This window comes from Erythrolamprus reginae, chromosome Z (assembly GCF_031021105.1).
Source record: "Erythrolamprus reginae isolate rEryReg1 chromosome Z, rEryReg1.hap1, whole genome shotgun sequence".
Lineage (NCBI taxonomy): Eukaryota > Metazoa > Chordata > Lepidosauria > Squamata > Dipsadidae > Erythrolamprus > Erythrolamprus reginae.
Window position 1 is genome coordinate 84096860 of NC_091963.1, and position 14252 is coordinate 84111111.

General features: G+C 40.8%; 1 protein-coding gene across 1 annotated transcript; it reads right to left on the reverse strand.

The window, feature by feature from the left end:
* Positions 1-2945: 2945 nt before the first annotated feature.
* Positions 2946-4670, reverse strand: LOC139153845 (tigger transposable element-derived protein 1-like). The gene has a single exon (XM_070728266.1). The coding sequence runs from the start codon at positions 4668-4670 to the stop codon at positions 2946-2948; it is 1725 nt and encodes a 574-aa protein (XP_070584367.1).
* Positions 4671-14252: the final 9582 nt, after the last annotated feature.

Below are 14252 nucleotides of genomic sequence, written 5' to 3' on the forward strand. Positions count from 1 at the left end.
GCCCTCCTGTACCTTTAAGGCTTTAAGCCTCAAACCTCCCACAGAGAAGACAACGTGAGGCAGGAGAAATTGCATCAGAAAGCACTGCAGCACCACAGAGTGTTAAGATCTAGCTGGAAGAGTGAAAGATTTTTTGAAAGTGAAGAAGGATTGTGAAAGTGTTGGATTACATTTGCTAAGCTGATACAGAAGAAAAGGAACTGAAAGAGACTTGAGTCAGAGGTACTGAAGATATAAAACAGGCATATACTTTATTAAAATCCTCTCCCTTTATGTCTTCGTGCTCTTTTGACTTGCCTTCTATCTGATTGCCCCACTGACATTTTTCTTTTCTACCGCCACATTTCAATCCAGACTTTCCTTTAACTATTTTGTTTTCAAAGTGACAACTACTAAAATATTTGGATTCCTTACTACAACTGGACTTTATTTTTCCCCCACCTCGAGACTATTTGGATTATACTAACTTTGAGCCTATTTGAACTGCACCAGTTACAGTGATCCCTCGAGTTTCGCGATCTCGATGTTCGCTAAACGCTATATCGCGAGTTTTCAACCCGGAAGTAAACAACACCATCTGCGCATGCGTGCCCTTTTTTTCTATGGCCACGCATGCGTAGATGGTGGAGTTTCCCCACCGGGCTGAGCGGCTTCCCCTGGGTCTTCCCCCTCTTGCCCCGGTAAGTGGCGCGAGCAACGGCGTGGGCGCGCGCGCGGGGCCCGCTTCCCAGCTGGGAAGCAACAACACCAACCGGGTGGGTGGGGGAAGCCCCGGCGGCGCGCGCGCGAGGCCCGCTTCCCAGCTGGGAAGCAACAATACCAACCGGGTGGGTGGGGGAAGCCCCGGCGGCGCGCGCGCGAGGCCCGCTTCCCAGCTGGGAAGCAACAATACCAACCAGGTGGGTGGGGGAAGCCCCGGCGGCGCGCGCGCGAGGCCCGCTTCCCAGCTGGGAAGCAACAATACCAACCGGGTGGGTGGGGGAAGCCCCGGCGGCGCGCGCGCGAGGCCCGCTTCCCAGCTGGGAAGCAACAATACCAACCAGGTGGGTGGGGGAAGCCCCGGCGGCGCGCGCGCGAGGCCCGCTTCCCAGCTGGGAAGCAACAATACCAACCGGGTGGGTGGGGGAAGCCCCGGCGGCGCGCGCGCGAGGCCCGCTTCCCAGCTGGGAAGCAACAATACCAACCGGGTGGGTGGGGGAAGCCCCGGCGGCATGCGCGCGAGGCCCGCTTCCCAGCTGGGAAGCAACAACACTAACCGGGTGGGTGGGGGAAGCCCCGGCGGCGCGCGCGCGGGGCCCGCTTCCCAGCTGGGAAGCAACAACACCAACCGGGTGGGTGGGGGAAGCCCCGGCGGCGCGCGCGCGGGGCCCGCTTCCCAGCTGGGAAGCAACAACACCAACCGGGTGGGTGGGGGAAGCCCCGGCGGCGCGCGCGGATAAGCAGCAGCAGCGAGGCGGCGGGGAAACCCCAATCTTCGGCTCCTCGCTGCTGCGGTGGAAGTAAAAACACCATCTGCGCATGCGCAGATGGTGGTTTTACTTCCGCACCGCTACTTCGCGAAAAATCGATCATCGCGAGGGGTCCTGGAACGGAACCCTCGCGATGATCGAGGGACCACTGTATAACTATTAATCATAACAACTATAATCTAAAGACTATTTGATAGGACTGATAGACTAATTAATTGCTGGGCTGAGGACTGATAGACTAATTAATTGATGGACTGATTGACGGAGGACACCAGACCGATCGACAAACTGAAATAAACAGATTTAATAAACTATTTTATTTCTACACCTCGATTAAAAAATCTACTTGAATACCGGCGGAATAATTCTGTGGAATATTTTTGAAATGTTTTAAGCTTCAAACATACTGAAGACAACTCATTGAAAAAGATAAGAAAACGACCTCATCAACTGTTTAATAAATTAACTTTATAAGCAATTATAATAATAGTTCACCCCCATTTAAAGTGATAATTGTATTTACTTACTATCTATTCTCTCCTTTCTTTTATTCTTTTTTTATTTTCTCTGTACTTAAATAATTCAGATCAATATAGTAAAAGATTTAGAAACGTAGTAGTAATATAGTAGTAATATATATATATATTTCTTTTTTGCATACTTCATATATTTAATTAACTGGAAAAAACTTTATTTTATATAATATTCCTGATATAGTCAATTACTAATTAGATTGCTACTTTTCTTTTTATACAAAATATATATATTTTCCACACTTTCTTCTTCTTTTCTAAATCTACTCTTCCTCTAAACCTATTATTTTATACTTATTCTCTTACCTACCTTTTATATAGAACATTAATTAATGAATTGTTTGAATCTTTACTAGATAAATTTATTTTGTAAATACTAATATTAATTAGAAATTGAAATAGTTGTATTGAAACATTTATAATTGATTCTATATAGATATTAATAGTAGAACTTTCATAGATTAAAACCAATTAACAAAATATAAAAATTCCTCCTAATTGATTGTATAACGTAACTTAATATAGAATATTGTGTTTCCTTTTTATATTTAATATATTATAGATAAAATTATATCTACTTAATAACATAATTTATTGTGTTTTCTTATATATACTATAGATAAAATTGATTGATAAAACTGAATGTCTTATTCTTCTATTCTATATATACAGTGGTACCTCGAGATACGAGTTTAATTCGTTCCGGACCTGTGCTCTTAAGTCGAGCAGCTCTTATCTCGAACGACTTTTCCCCATAGGAATTAATGTAAATAATTTTAATTGGTTCCAGCCCTCAAAAAACTCACAAAGTTAGTCTAAATTATGCAAAAATACATGTTTTTAATGAAGAAATGTACATGTACATATAAATGAATAATGAAGTTTCTTTCACTTAACTTGTAAACTTTCTTAAACTTTTAAATTTACATATGTACACAGTAGCCTAATCATCTGTTTTTGCCTTTTTGGCTGCACTTTCACTTGGAGCAGCTCTTTTTGTAAGAAATTTGTCCAATGACATCTGCTTTTGCCTGCTTTTCAAAATGTTGCGAAAGTGAGTCAATGAGGTGTCATTGAAAAGTGCTGCTGAACGACTCGTGGCTACTTTCTCTGGGTGATTTTTTTCCACAAAACTGACAACGTTCTCCCATTGCGCTAGCATCGCTTTTATCTCACTGGTAGGAATGGCTTTCTGTGGTTCCTGTACCTCTTCCTCACTGCTGCTCATCTCTTGGGTCATCTCCATCTGTTGCATCTCATGGAGCGCCTTCAGGTCCTCTGTAGAGAGCGGTTCTTCATGCTCTTTGACAAGCTCATTGATGTCACCCTCGTCTACCTCCAGACCCATACACTTACCGAGTGACACAATCTCCTCCAATGGGGTGTCAGTCTCGGTGATGTCCTCGGTCTCACCCTCGGGCTCAGCAGAGTCCCTTGGTGCAACAGCAGCAGGCCACAACTTCTTCCACGCCGAGTTCAAGTTTCGCCTTGACACTTCTTGCCAGGCAAGGTCAATGATGTTAAGGCAAGAAACGATGTTAAAATGATCCTTCCAAAACTCACGCAGTGTCAAGTTGGTGTTCTCTGTTACATCGAAACATCGGCGGAACAGATGCTTCATGTACAGCTTCTTGAGGTTAGCTATGACCTGCTGATCCATTGGTTGCAGGATTGAAGTCGTGTTGGGTGGGAGAAAGACAACCTTCACAAACTGAAATTCTTCAAGGATGTCCTCTTGAAGAGCAGGTGGGTGGCCTGGAGCATTGTCAAGCAGCAGTAAGGCTTGTAGGGGGAGTTCATTACTCAAAAGATATTCCTTCACCGTAGGACCAAAAGCAAGATTTACCCAGTCCACAAAGAACTGCCTCGTTACCCATGCCCTTGCATTGGAGCGCCACAGGACATGGAGTCTTTCCTTTAGAATTTTGTGCGTCTTGAACGCGCGAGGATTCTCCGAATGGTACACGAGAAGTGGCTTCACTTTACAGTCACCCAACGCGTTTGCACACAATGCAAGGGTTAGACGGTCCTTCATGGGCTTATGTCCTGGCAGGCTCTTTTCCTCGGCAGTAATGAAAGTCCTACGGGGCATTTTCTTCCAAAACAGCCCAGTCTCATCACAGTTAAAGATCTGTTGAGGGACATAGCCTTCTTTTTCAACCAGGCTAGCAAAACGCATAACAAACTCCTCCGCTGCCTTGATGTCTGCACTCGCTGCCTCCCCATGCCTAACCACTGAGTGAATGCCACTTCTTTTTCTGAACCTGTCAAACCACCCATGGCTTGCCTTGAACTCATCTGGATCTCCCGACGAGGATGGTTCATTGCTCTTTAGATCGGAGAATATCGCACGTGCCTTCTCGCTGATGACCGCCTCTGTTATTGTATCTCCGGCCAGCTCCTTTTCTTTTATCCAAATTAGCAATAACCTCTCCATCTCTTCATGAACAGACGTCCTAAGTTGGGAAATTATCGTCGCACCTTTTGCTGCTTTTACACCTTTAAGGATGTCCTTCTGCTTCAGGATTGTACAGATGGTGGACGTGCTGCGTTGGAACTTCCTCGCAAGATCAATAACACGAGTCCCTTTTTCGTGCAAATTAATGATCTCCTGCTTCGCTTCTATGGATATCAACATCTTCTTCTCAGCGGCCTTTTTTGGAGCCATCCTCGCTCTAAACACCGACACCACCGAGACAACTTAGGAAGTTCGGCTCCTATCCCGAATTTGCCTGCAAGCAGAAAAATTAAAATCAGCCAAGTAAGAAAGTTTTAATGCCAACACTTAGAAGGTCCTATTGGTCAGCACTTTGGCCCACAAGCCTATTTGCTCCTTCTGGGGGAAGCCTCTGACCATCCTTTGATAGGACTAGAATTAGAGAAAGTGGATGTAGAAATCCTATTTATTCTATGGTCTCAGAAATGGAGTGCAGAATGAATAAATCATTAAAGGTGATGTTTTTTCTGACCTTGTTAGGCCAAGTCAGGAAATGTAGACATTACAAGAACTTATTGTTATTAATAAGATGATAAGCTGAGAGTTTTCCTTCCCTTCCTCTTTTTACCCAAAACAATCAACATGGCAAACTTTATTCAACTTCTCTGCCACCCAATCCTGTAGGACAGAGGTCCCCAACCTTTTTTGCACCAGGGACCGGCTTTAAGCTAGACCAGTTTTCCATGGCCCGGTGGTGGTGGGGAGCAAGCTGTCAGCAGCGCCGTAAAAGGGGCAATCAAGAGAGGAATGGGTGAATGAATGGACGGAGGGTGGGTGGGAAGGAAGGAAGGAAAGAGGGAAGGGACAGGAACAGAGGAAGGAAGCAAGGAAACTTATGAAAGGGGAGAGTAAGAGAGGAAGGAGTGAAAGAAGGGAATGAGGGAGGAAAGAAGGGAGGAAGGAAAAGGAAAGCAAGAAATGGAGGGAGGAAAGGAAGGAAGGAAGGAGAGAAAGCAAGAGAAAGAAAGAAAGCAAGAGAAAGAAAGAAAGCAAGAGAAAGAAAGAAGAATGAAAGCAAGAGAGAAAAAGAAAGAGAGAAAGCAAGAAAGCAAGAGAAAGAAAGAAAGCAAGAGAAAGAAAGAAAGAAGAATGAAAGAGCAAGAGAGAAAAAGAAAGAGAGAAAGAAAGAAAGCAAGAGAAAGAAAGAAGAATGAAAGAGCAAGAGAGAAAAAGAAAGAGAGAAAGAAAGAAAGCAAGAGAAAGAATGAAAGCAAGAGAAAGAAAGAAGAATGAAAGAGCAAGAGAGCAGAGAGAAAAAGAAAGAGAGAAAGAAAGAAAGCAAGAGAAAGAAAGAAAGCAAGAGAAAGAATGAAAGCAAGAGAAAGAAAGAAGAATGAAAGAGCAAGAGAGCAAGAGAGAAAAATAAAGAGAGAAAGAAAGAAAGGCAACTTCAAAGAAAGGCTCACTGAGCATCTCTCACTCTCTCTCTCTTTCTCTCCCCCCTCTCCCTCTCTCTTTCCCTCCCTTCCTTCCTTCCCTTCTTTCTCTCTCTCCATCCCTCGCCCTCTGACTTACCTCCCTTGTTGCTGAACGGACGAGCGCGGCCTTTTTTTGTTCCCGCCTCTCGCAGCGAAAGTGCTCCGGTTTTTTTTGCTTCCCCCCCCCCCGCCTCTCGCAGCGAAAGTGCTCCGGGTTTTTTTGCTTTTTTCCCCCCGCCTCTTCCACAGCGAAATTGCTCCGTTTTTTTGCTTTCCCCCCCGCCCGCCTCTTCCACAGCGAAACTGCTCCGTTTCTTTTGCTTCTGCACCCCCCGCCTCTTCCACAGCGAAATTGCTCCGTTTTTTGCTTCCCCCCGCCTCTTCCACAGCGAAATTGCTCCGTTTCTTTTGCTTCCCCCCGCCTCTTCCACAGCGAAAGTGCTCCGTTTATTTTGCTTCTGCACCCCCGCCTCTTCCACAGCGAAAGTGCTCCATTTTTTTGCTTCCCCCCGCCTCTTCCACAGCGAAATTGCTCAGTTTTTTTGCTTCCCCCCGCCTCTTCCACAGCGAAACTGCTCCGTTTCTTTTGCTTCTGCACCCCCCGCCCGCCTCTTCCACAGCGAAATTGCTCCGTTTTTTTGCTTCCCCCTCCCACCTGCCTCTTCCACAGCAAAAGTGCTCCATTTCTTTTGCTTCTGCACCCCCAGCAGAAGCCAAGGACTCACCAAGAGCTGGATACGAGCTGAGAAGAGCCGGGCTGCTGGCTTGCTTTGCTTCCTTCCCGAGCTGATGCAGAGCCGAATAAAGCATCATGCCCCCCCTGACGCTTTTGGCGGCAAAAGAGCCCAGCGTCGCTTCGGAAGCCGCCGAAAGCGTCAGGGGGGGCGTGACGCTTTATTCGGCTCTGCATCAGCTCGGGAAGGAAGCAAAGCAAGCCAGCAGCCCGGCTCTTCTCGGCTCGTATCCCGGATTTGAGCTTGGGAGTCAAGCAAAAATGTCTCTCCTCTCCCAGCTCGTATCTCGGAATCCTCGTAAGTAGAGCACCTCGTATGTCGAGGTTCTACTATACTTTACTTCTATCCTATACATTAAAATCTCAGGGTTTTTTTTAACTAATTTATTAACACTCTTTAACCTTTAAATAAAATTAAATAAATTAATCAATTAATATATTAATATATGCTTAAAGATACTAATACTATTCTACTCTCTATACCTATTTAAATAACTCTACTAACCCAAGAATTGAATTGAATACTACTTCAAAACATAACGTGAAATATCGAACAATAAATTTGAAGATGTCTACAACAAACCAAACAACAATAACAAAAGCATGGAAAAAGAATACCACACAATCGGCAACATCATCTGCCCAACGTCCACCAGAGGCAACTCCTACAGACAAAACAACACCGCCTCAAGCCTCACAACCACCCCAGAATATTACAATGGCCTCACTCTTCGAAATGATGACAAAGATGCAAGAATCCATCGATCGCAACCACGAATCAATGTATGGAACCATGGGAATAATGCGAGAAGATATTTAAAAAATGCAGGATAACCTAGGCAGCCTAGACGAACGCGTTGGAAAACTAGACAACGAAGTAGAAATAGTACAGGAAATAGTAACCACAAATGGTCAAAAAATTCAAACAATAGAAGAAAAAAATGAACGAACAGAAACGCGCCTGCAATTTACAGAGGCCAGAGTAGAATACATAAACAAGAATTTAGAAGAGGCAGTGATGAACCTAGAGATGGAAAAAGCTGCCTTCTTCCTGCGATTTCAAAATGTGAGAGAAACGGATGAGCAAGATCTTCCACAAATCATGTCCGAAATACTTTCAAAAATTACTGGAAAAACAAAACAGGAAATGTTAGAACAAATTGATGAAATATATTGAGTCTCTACCTCGTTTGCACGCAGACACAGACTACCTCGTGAAATACATATAAGATTTACAAAGAGAAGTATATGAGATGAAATATATAGAACAGCAAAAGAAAATGTAATCTCACACGGAGGAAAAGAAATAACAGTACTAAGGCAGATTCCCAGACGAGTACGAGATAAACGTAAACCCTACCAATTTCTAACATCCAAATTAAACAAAAATAAAATTATGTTTAAATGGCTGATACCAAAAGGGATACTTATAACCCTACTGGACAAGAAATATAAAATAACGACACCGGAAAATGCAAAGGAATTTTATGAAGAATTATTAAAACCCCTCGAAGAAAGATTCTCAAAAGAAATAGAGGACAAAGATATAACAAATACCGAAGAATCAAGTTTAGAAGATATCATCCCAGAAAAAGAACCAGAAACAATACAGACCGAGGAAAATGACCCACAGAAACTACAAAACAAACATGAGAGACAAGGACCGATCACAAGGGCACGAGCTGAAACCAAAAAATAAAAATGAGAAAAAATTAGATACCACAACACAAAAAGATGACATTACTATATTCTCAACGAATATTAATGGATTGAACTCAGTTAGAAAAAGAGAAAAATTTTTCCACAAACTCCTAAGCCACAATTTTGACATTACATGTCTACAAGAAACACACATCGTAAAAAAAGACATCACGACCTTATTACTCCCAGGTCTTGGCGAACTTTTTACTTCATCAGCACTAGTTAAAAGAAGAGGAATAGCAATATACGTTAAAAGTCAACATAAACCAAAACTTATATATGAAGAACCCAATGGCCAAATTTTAATAATACAAATAACGATAAAAAATGAGCAATTAACAATAATAGGAATATATGCACCCACTATTAATCAACCAGCATTTTACACACAATTACATAAAAAAATTCTAGAATTAAATCTAACAAATTTCATTATAATAGGTGACTTTAACGCGATACACAACAAAAATAAAGACCATAAGAGTAGCAAACACCACTGTTCTCGAAAAATCCTCCCCTCTACATTTGATCACCTAACATACGAATTTGCCCTTAAAGATATATGGAGAACACACCACCCAGAAAATACACAATACACCTTTTTTTCATACCCACATAAATCCTGGTCACGCATAGATATGGCTTGGTCCAATTCTTATCCTATAAATCAAATAAGAGAAATAAAAATTTTACCTGCCACATGGGCTGATCATAATCCTATACTACTAACTCTCAATAACCAGACCCCACAACGTACAAAAGATGGACTATGAACTATTCCACCATAAATGAAGAACATTTTAAAACTAAAATACAAAATGAACTACCACCTTTTATAATGACCAACTGCGAAGGAGATACAACCTTACAAGTAGTTTGGGATGCAATGAAAGCTTATATATGTGGAATATATATATCTTACTCAGCCTACACTAACAAAAAAAAAAAGAGAAACTTAACAACCTTAACATAAAACTACAGGAAGCAGAAACAACATTACAGCAATATCCGGATGACCCAGCAACATTAACTAAAATCAAAACCATAAAACATGAAATAAACCTAGAAACTCAACAACAACTCACTGCCAAATATAAAACCCTAAAGCAACTAAATTTTGAATCCGCTAATAAACCTGGTCGATGGTTGGCCTTTAAATTGGCGCAACAAAAAGCTGACAAAATTATAGAATCTCTTTATGATAATTCAGGGCTACTGAAAACAAACACAGAGGAAAAGAAAAACAAAATACAACAATACTATCAGGACCTATATAAATCAGATAAACCAGATAACTTTGCAATCAAAAAATATTTAGCCTTAAATGAAACATTTCAGATAACAGAGGAAGAAAGAAAAAAACTAAATAGAAATATTACCTCTACAGAAATTAAATTGGCCATTGCAAAACAACACAATAATAAAACACCAGGACCTGACGGTATTCCGTCAGAATTCTATAAGCATCATCAGGACATATTAGAGCCAATAATGCTAAACTTATATAATCAAGCATTACAACAAGGCAAGCTTCCGAAAACATGGTCCGAAGCCTACATTACTATCATACCAAAGGAAAACAAAGACAAAAAATATTTAGAAAACTACCGACCAATCTCACTACTAAATACAGACTATAAAATTCTCTCATCTATAATTGCAGAACGCTTTAAAAATATATTAAATAATATTATACATCCGGACCAAAATGGATTCTTACCAAAAAGAAATATAAGCAATAATACCCGAATTATACTCAATACCATAGAATACTACAACGAAAATCGCGATAAACCAGTGGCACTCATGTTTATTGACCTGAAAAAAGCCTTAGATTCCCTCTACAGTGATCCCCCGGGTATCGCGATCCCGATAATTACGAACGGGCTAAATCGCGATTTTTCAACCCGGAAGTCAAAACACCATCTGCGCGTGCGCGCCCTTTTTTTTATGGCCATGCATGCGTAGATGGCGCCGGGCAGATCAGCTGCTGGGCGGCTTCCCTGGGTCTTCCCCCTCTTGCTGGCGGGAGGGCGAGCAGCGGGCATCAGCGAGGAGTTTCCCCACCGCCCACGCAAACTCCTCGCTGCCGCTCGCCCGCCCTTCGCCCGCCCACACCGTTCGCTCGCGCCGCTTCCCAGCTGAGTCCTGAAGCGAATTGGCTTCAGGACTCAGCTGGGAAGCGGCGCGAGCGAACAGCGTGGGCGGGCAAAGGGCGGGCGAGCGGCAGCGAGCAGTTTGCGTGGGCGGCGGGGAAACTCCAATCTTCGGCTCCTCGCTGCTGCTGCGGAAGTAAAAACACCATCTGCGCATGCGCAGATGGTGTTTTTACTTCCACAGCGCTACTTCGTGAAAAACCGATCATTGCGAGGGGTCCTGGAACAGAACCCTCGCAATGATCGGGGGATCACTGTATTGGGAATATTTTATATTACAAATCCAACACATGAAATTTGGAGATAATTTTATTAACTTTATAAAATCTATTTACTCCCAACAAACAGCAAAAATACTTTTCAATAAAGCCATCACAGAAGAAATAACAATAACAAGAGGAGTACGCCAGGGATGCCCTTTAGCACCTCTAATTTTCATATTAGCTATGGAAACATTTTTTAAAAATATAAGAAACAACGAACAAATAAATGGACTTAAAATAAAAAAGGAACATTTCAAAATTCAAGCGTTCGCAGACGATATAGTACTTATAATCCAAGACCCCCTTAAATCAGCCCACATTCTAATGAGTGAAATCCATAGATTTGGGGAAATAACTGGTCTTAAAATCAACCTTGATAAAACTCAAATTATAAACAAAAACATGACAAAAGAACAAAACTCAATGTTGGAACAAACCCTTAATATAAAAATAGTGAAAAAAACCAAATATTTGGGCATCACAATCTCAGCGAACAACAATACTCTGAAAAAAGATAATTATGACAAACTCACACAGGATACACAAAAAGATTTAAATAGATGGACAAATTTAAAATTATCATTGATGGGTAAAATTGCAGCAATAAAATCAAACGTTCTTCCCAGATACCTATATTTATTTCAGGTAGCTCCAATTAAGTTAAATAAATCGTTTTTTGAACAATTGCATAAAATGATTAGATAATTCATCTGGACAAAAAAAAAGGCAAAACTAAAACTAAAAAACTTGCAAGATCACAGATCAAGGGGAGGCTTTGGGCTCCCCAACTTTTATCTTTACTACCAAGCCACTATTTTAACTAAAATTAAAGATTGGATAATATTACAAAATACAAGATTACTTTCACTAGAAGGATTTAACTTACAATCAGGATGGCATACATTCTTAATGGTGGAACCAAATAAAATTCCAAAACACTTTAAAAATCATCATATTAGAAATACACTAATATCGACATGGCAACAGATTAAAAACAGCTACTACTTAGCAATTCCAAAATGGCTATCCCCCAATGAATCTTTCACGTACCAGACCCCCCTTTCAGTACCAAAAATAATAACTTACTCTAAATTATTAGATCCCAATGATAATATCCTCACTAGACAACAACTACAAGATAATGGAATACCCATAGATTGGTTTACATACATACAAATAAACACAAAATATAAACAACACAAAAGTACATTTGGCTTTCAAAATACAAACCCTATCGATTTAATAATATTTGGACCCAATATAAAAATGATCTCTAAACTATATACCTATTTGTTAAAACAGGATACCATAGAGGAACAAGTGAAAGGGTCAATGATTGCATGGACACAAAACTTTGGATACACAATAACACTTATGGAATGGGAAAATATATACACAATTAACTATAAAATGACGCTGGCTGTGTCCTACAAAGAAAATCTTTACAAAATGATATACAGATGGCATCTTCCACCAGCTAGGCTTTCTAAAATGTACCCAAACGTATCTTCTTTATGTTGGAAATGTAAAAAAAACCAGGGAACATATTATCATATGTGGTGGACCTGTACATACGCCCAAAAGTTCTGGACACAAATTAAAAAAATAATGGACCAAGTCATATTGACAAAGATCATAATTAAACCAGAGTTATTTCTTCTGGGCATTTTTAGACAGAAATTAAGTAAAGAAGACAGATACCTCACTATTCAAATACTAACGGCCGCTAGACTAACTTATGCACAACATTGGAAAAAAGAAGACATCCCGACAAATCTAACTATCATTAGTAAAATTATGGAATGCGCAGAACTAACAAAATTAACAATGGAAATTCAAAACAAAAATGATTCAGAGTTCTACAAGGCCTGGGAGAAATGGTTCAGATGGCTATCCAACCCTAAAGATGACAAACCAAAAAATAATCAAAATCGCTTAACATAAACTAAAATTAAGATACGTATAACCAAAAAACGGACCAAAAACAATTCAATCCCTATCTGAGTTCAATCCATTTGATAACTACTAGAAATGTACTAATATCACAACTTACGATAAACTTTCACTAACAAAAACAACAAATATAATTAATCTAAGTCGTCACAACTTAAACGCCTGCTTGGTTGCAGGTAATATTTCTTACTTTCCTATCTCTCTTCTCTTTCTCTTCTCTCCCTCTCCTTTTTTCTCTCTCTTTTTTCTCCCTTTTTATCGTTTATTTTCCCACATTATTGTTGGGTTACCAAATACTACAGCTATAAAATATTTAAGAAAGAACTCTCAATACAAAATATTTACATATGGACAAATATCTGAAATGTATATGCAATAATATATATAAGCTGTGATATAATAATACTGTCTACCCCACTCCCTTCCTACCTTCTTTTTTCTGTATCCCCATTTCCCTTTCCCCCCGTTTTATTCCTTTTTGTATAAATTAATAAAGTATATTTTTAAAAAAAAAACAGTTCAAAAGGGACGGGGGTGGTGTTTGTTATGTTGTGTTGTTTTGTTGCTTGTCTTATAAAATGCAAATACAAAATTTAAACAAACAAATAAGTATATTGTAAAATGATAGATTATATACTATCTTATTTTTTTAACGTTTACATAATAACTACCTTTAAAAAAAAATCATCTGTCTGAAGTAGTGTAGGGTTCCTGTCTAAGCAGGGGGTTGGACTAGAAGACCTCCAAGGTGCCTTCCCACTGTTATTCTATTCTAATTATCCAGGGGGTTGTGTAGTTATCAGTGGTATTAAAATAGGAGCTGTTAAAAAAAAACCCAAATACAATTTCATATTGCTTCACATCTCAATATCCTTTTCGATCTAGTTTTTACGCCCATCGGTGAACGCAGGTCTGAACGAGCCCGTGGTATCCAAGTTAATTTCAAAGTACACTGCTCAAAAAAAAGTGAAGGGAACACTTAAACAACACAATATAAACTCCAAGTTGTCAATCAGCGTTGCTTCCTAAGTGGACAGTTTGATTTCACAGAAGTTTGATTTACTTGGAGTTATATTGTGTTGTTTAAGTGTTTCCTTTATTTTTTTGAACAGTGTAGATAGAGCAGGAGGTCTCCAATCTTGGTGACTTTAAGACTTGCGGACTTCAACTCCTAGAGTTCCTCAGCCAGCGAAGCTGCCTGGGGAACTCTGGGAGTTGAAGTCCGCAAGTCTTAAAGTCGCCAAGGTTGGAGACCCTCTGATAATACAGGTATTCTATCGTTGTATAAGTTACAACCGGGTTCTGAAGACCAGCCCTACACGACAACAAGCCTCCCTTCTTTTGCTTTGGGAAGGCGCCTCGAGTTTCCCTCACGTCCATTCATCCGGGTTATTTTTCTTTTACCGAAGGGAAGCTCTGATTGACGGCGTTACCTCAACCCACCTGTTGCCAGAAGTTCTCCCTTCCCGGCCGGCCGTGGGTCGAACGTCCGGGCGTAGCGCACATGGCCCCCAAAAAGGCGCCCAGCC

Coding starts and splice junctions, on each gene's coding strand:
- LOC139153845 (XM_070728266.1), bottom strand. CDS start 4,670: ATGGCTCCAAAAAAGGCCGCTGAGAAGAAGATGTTGATATCCATAGAA.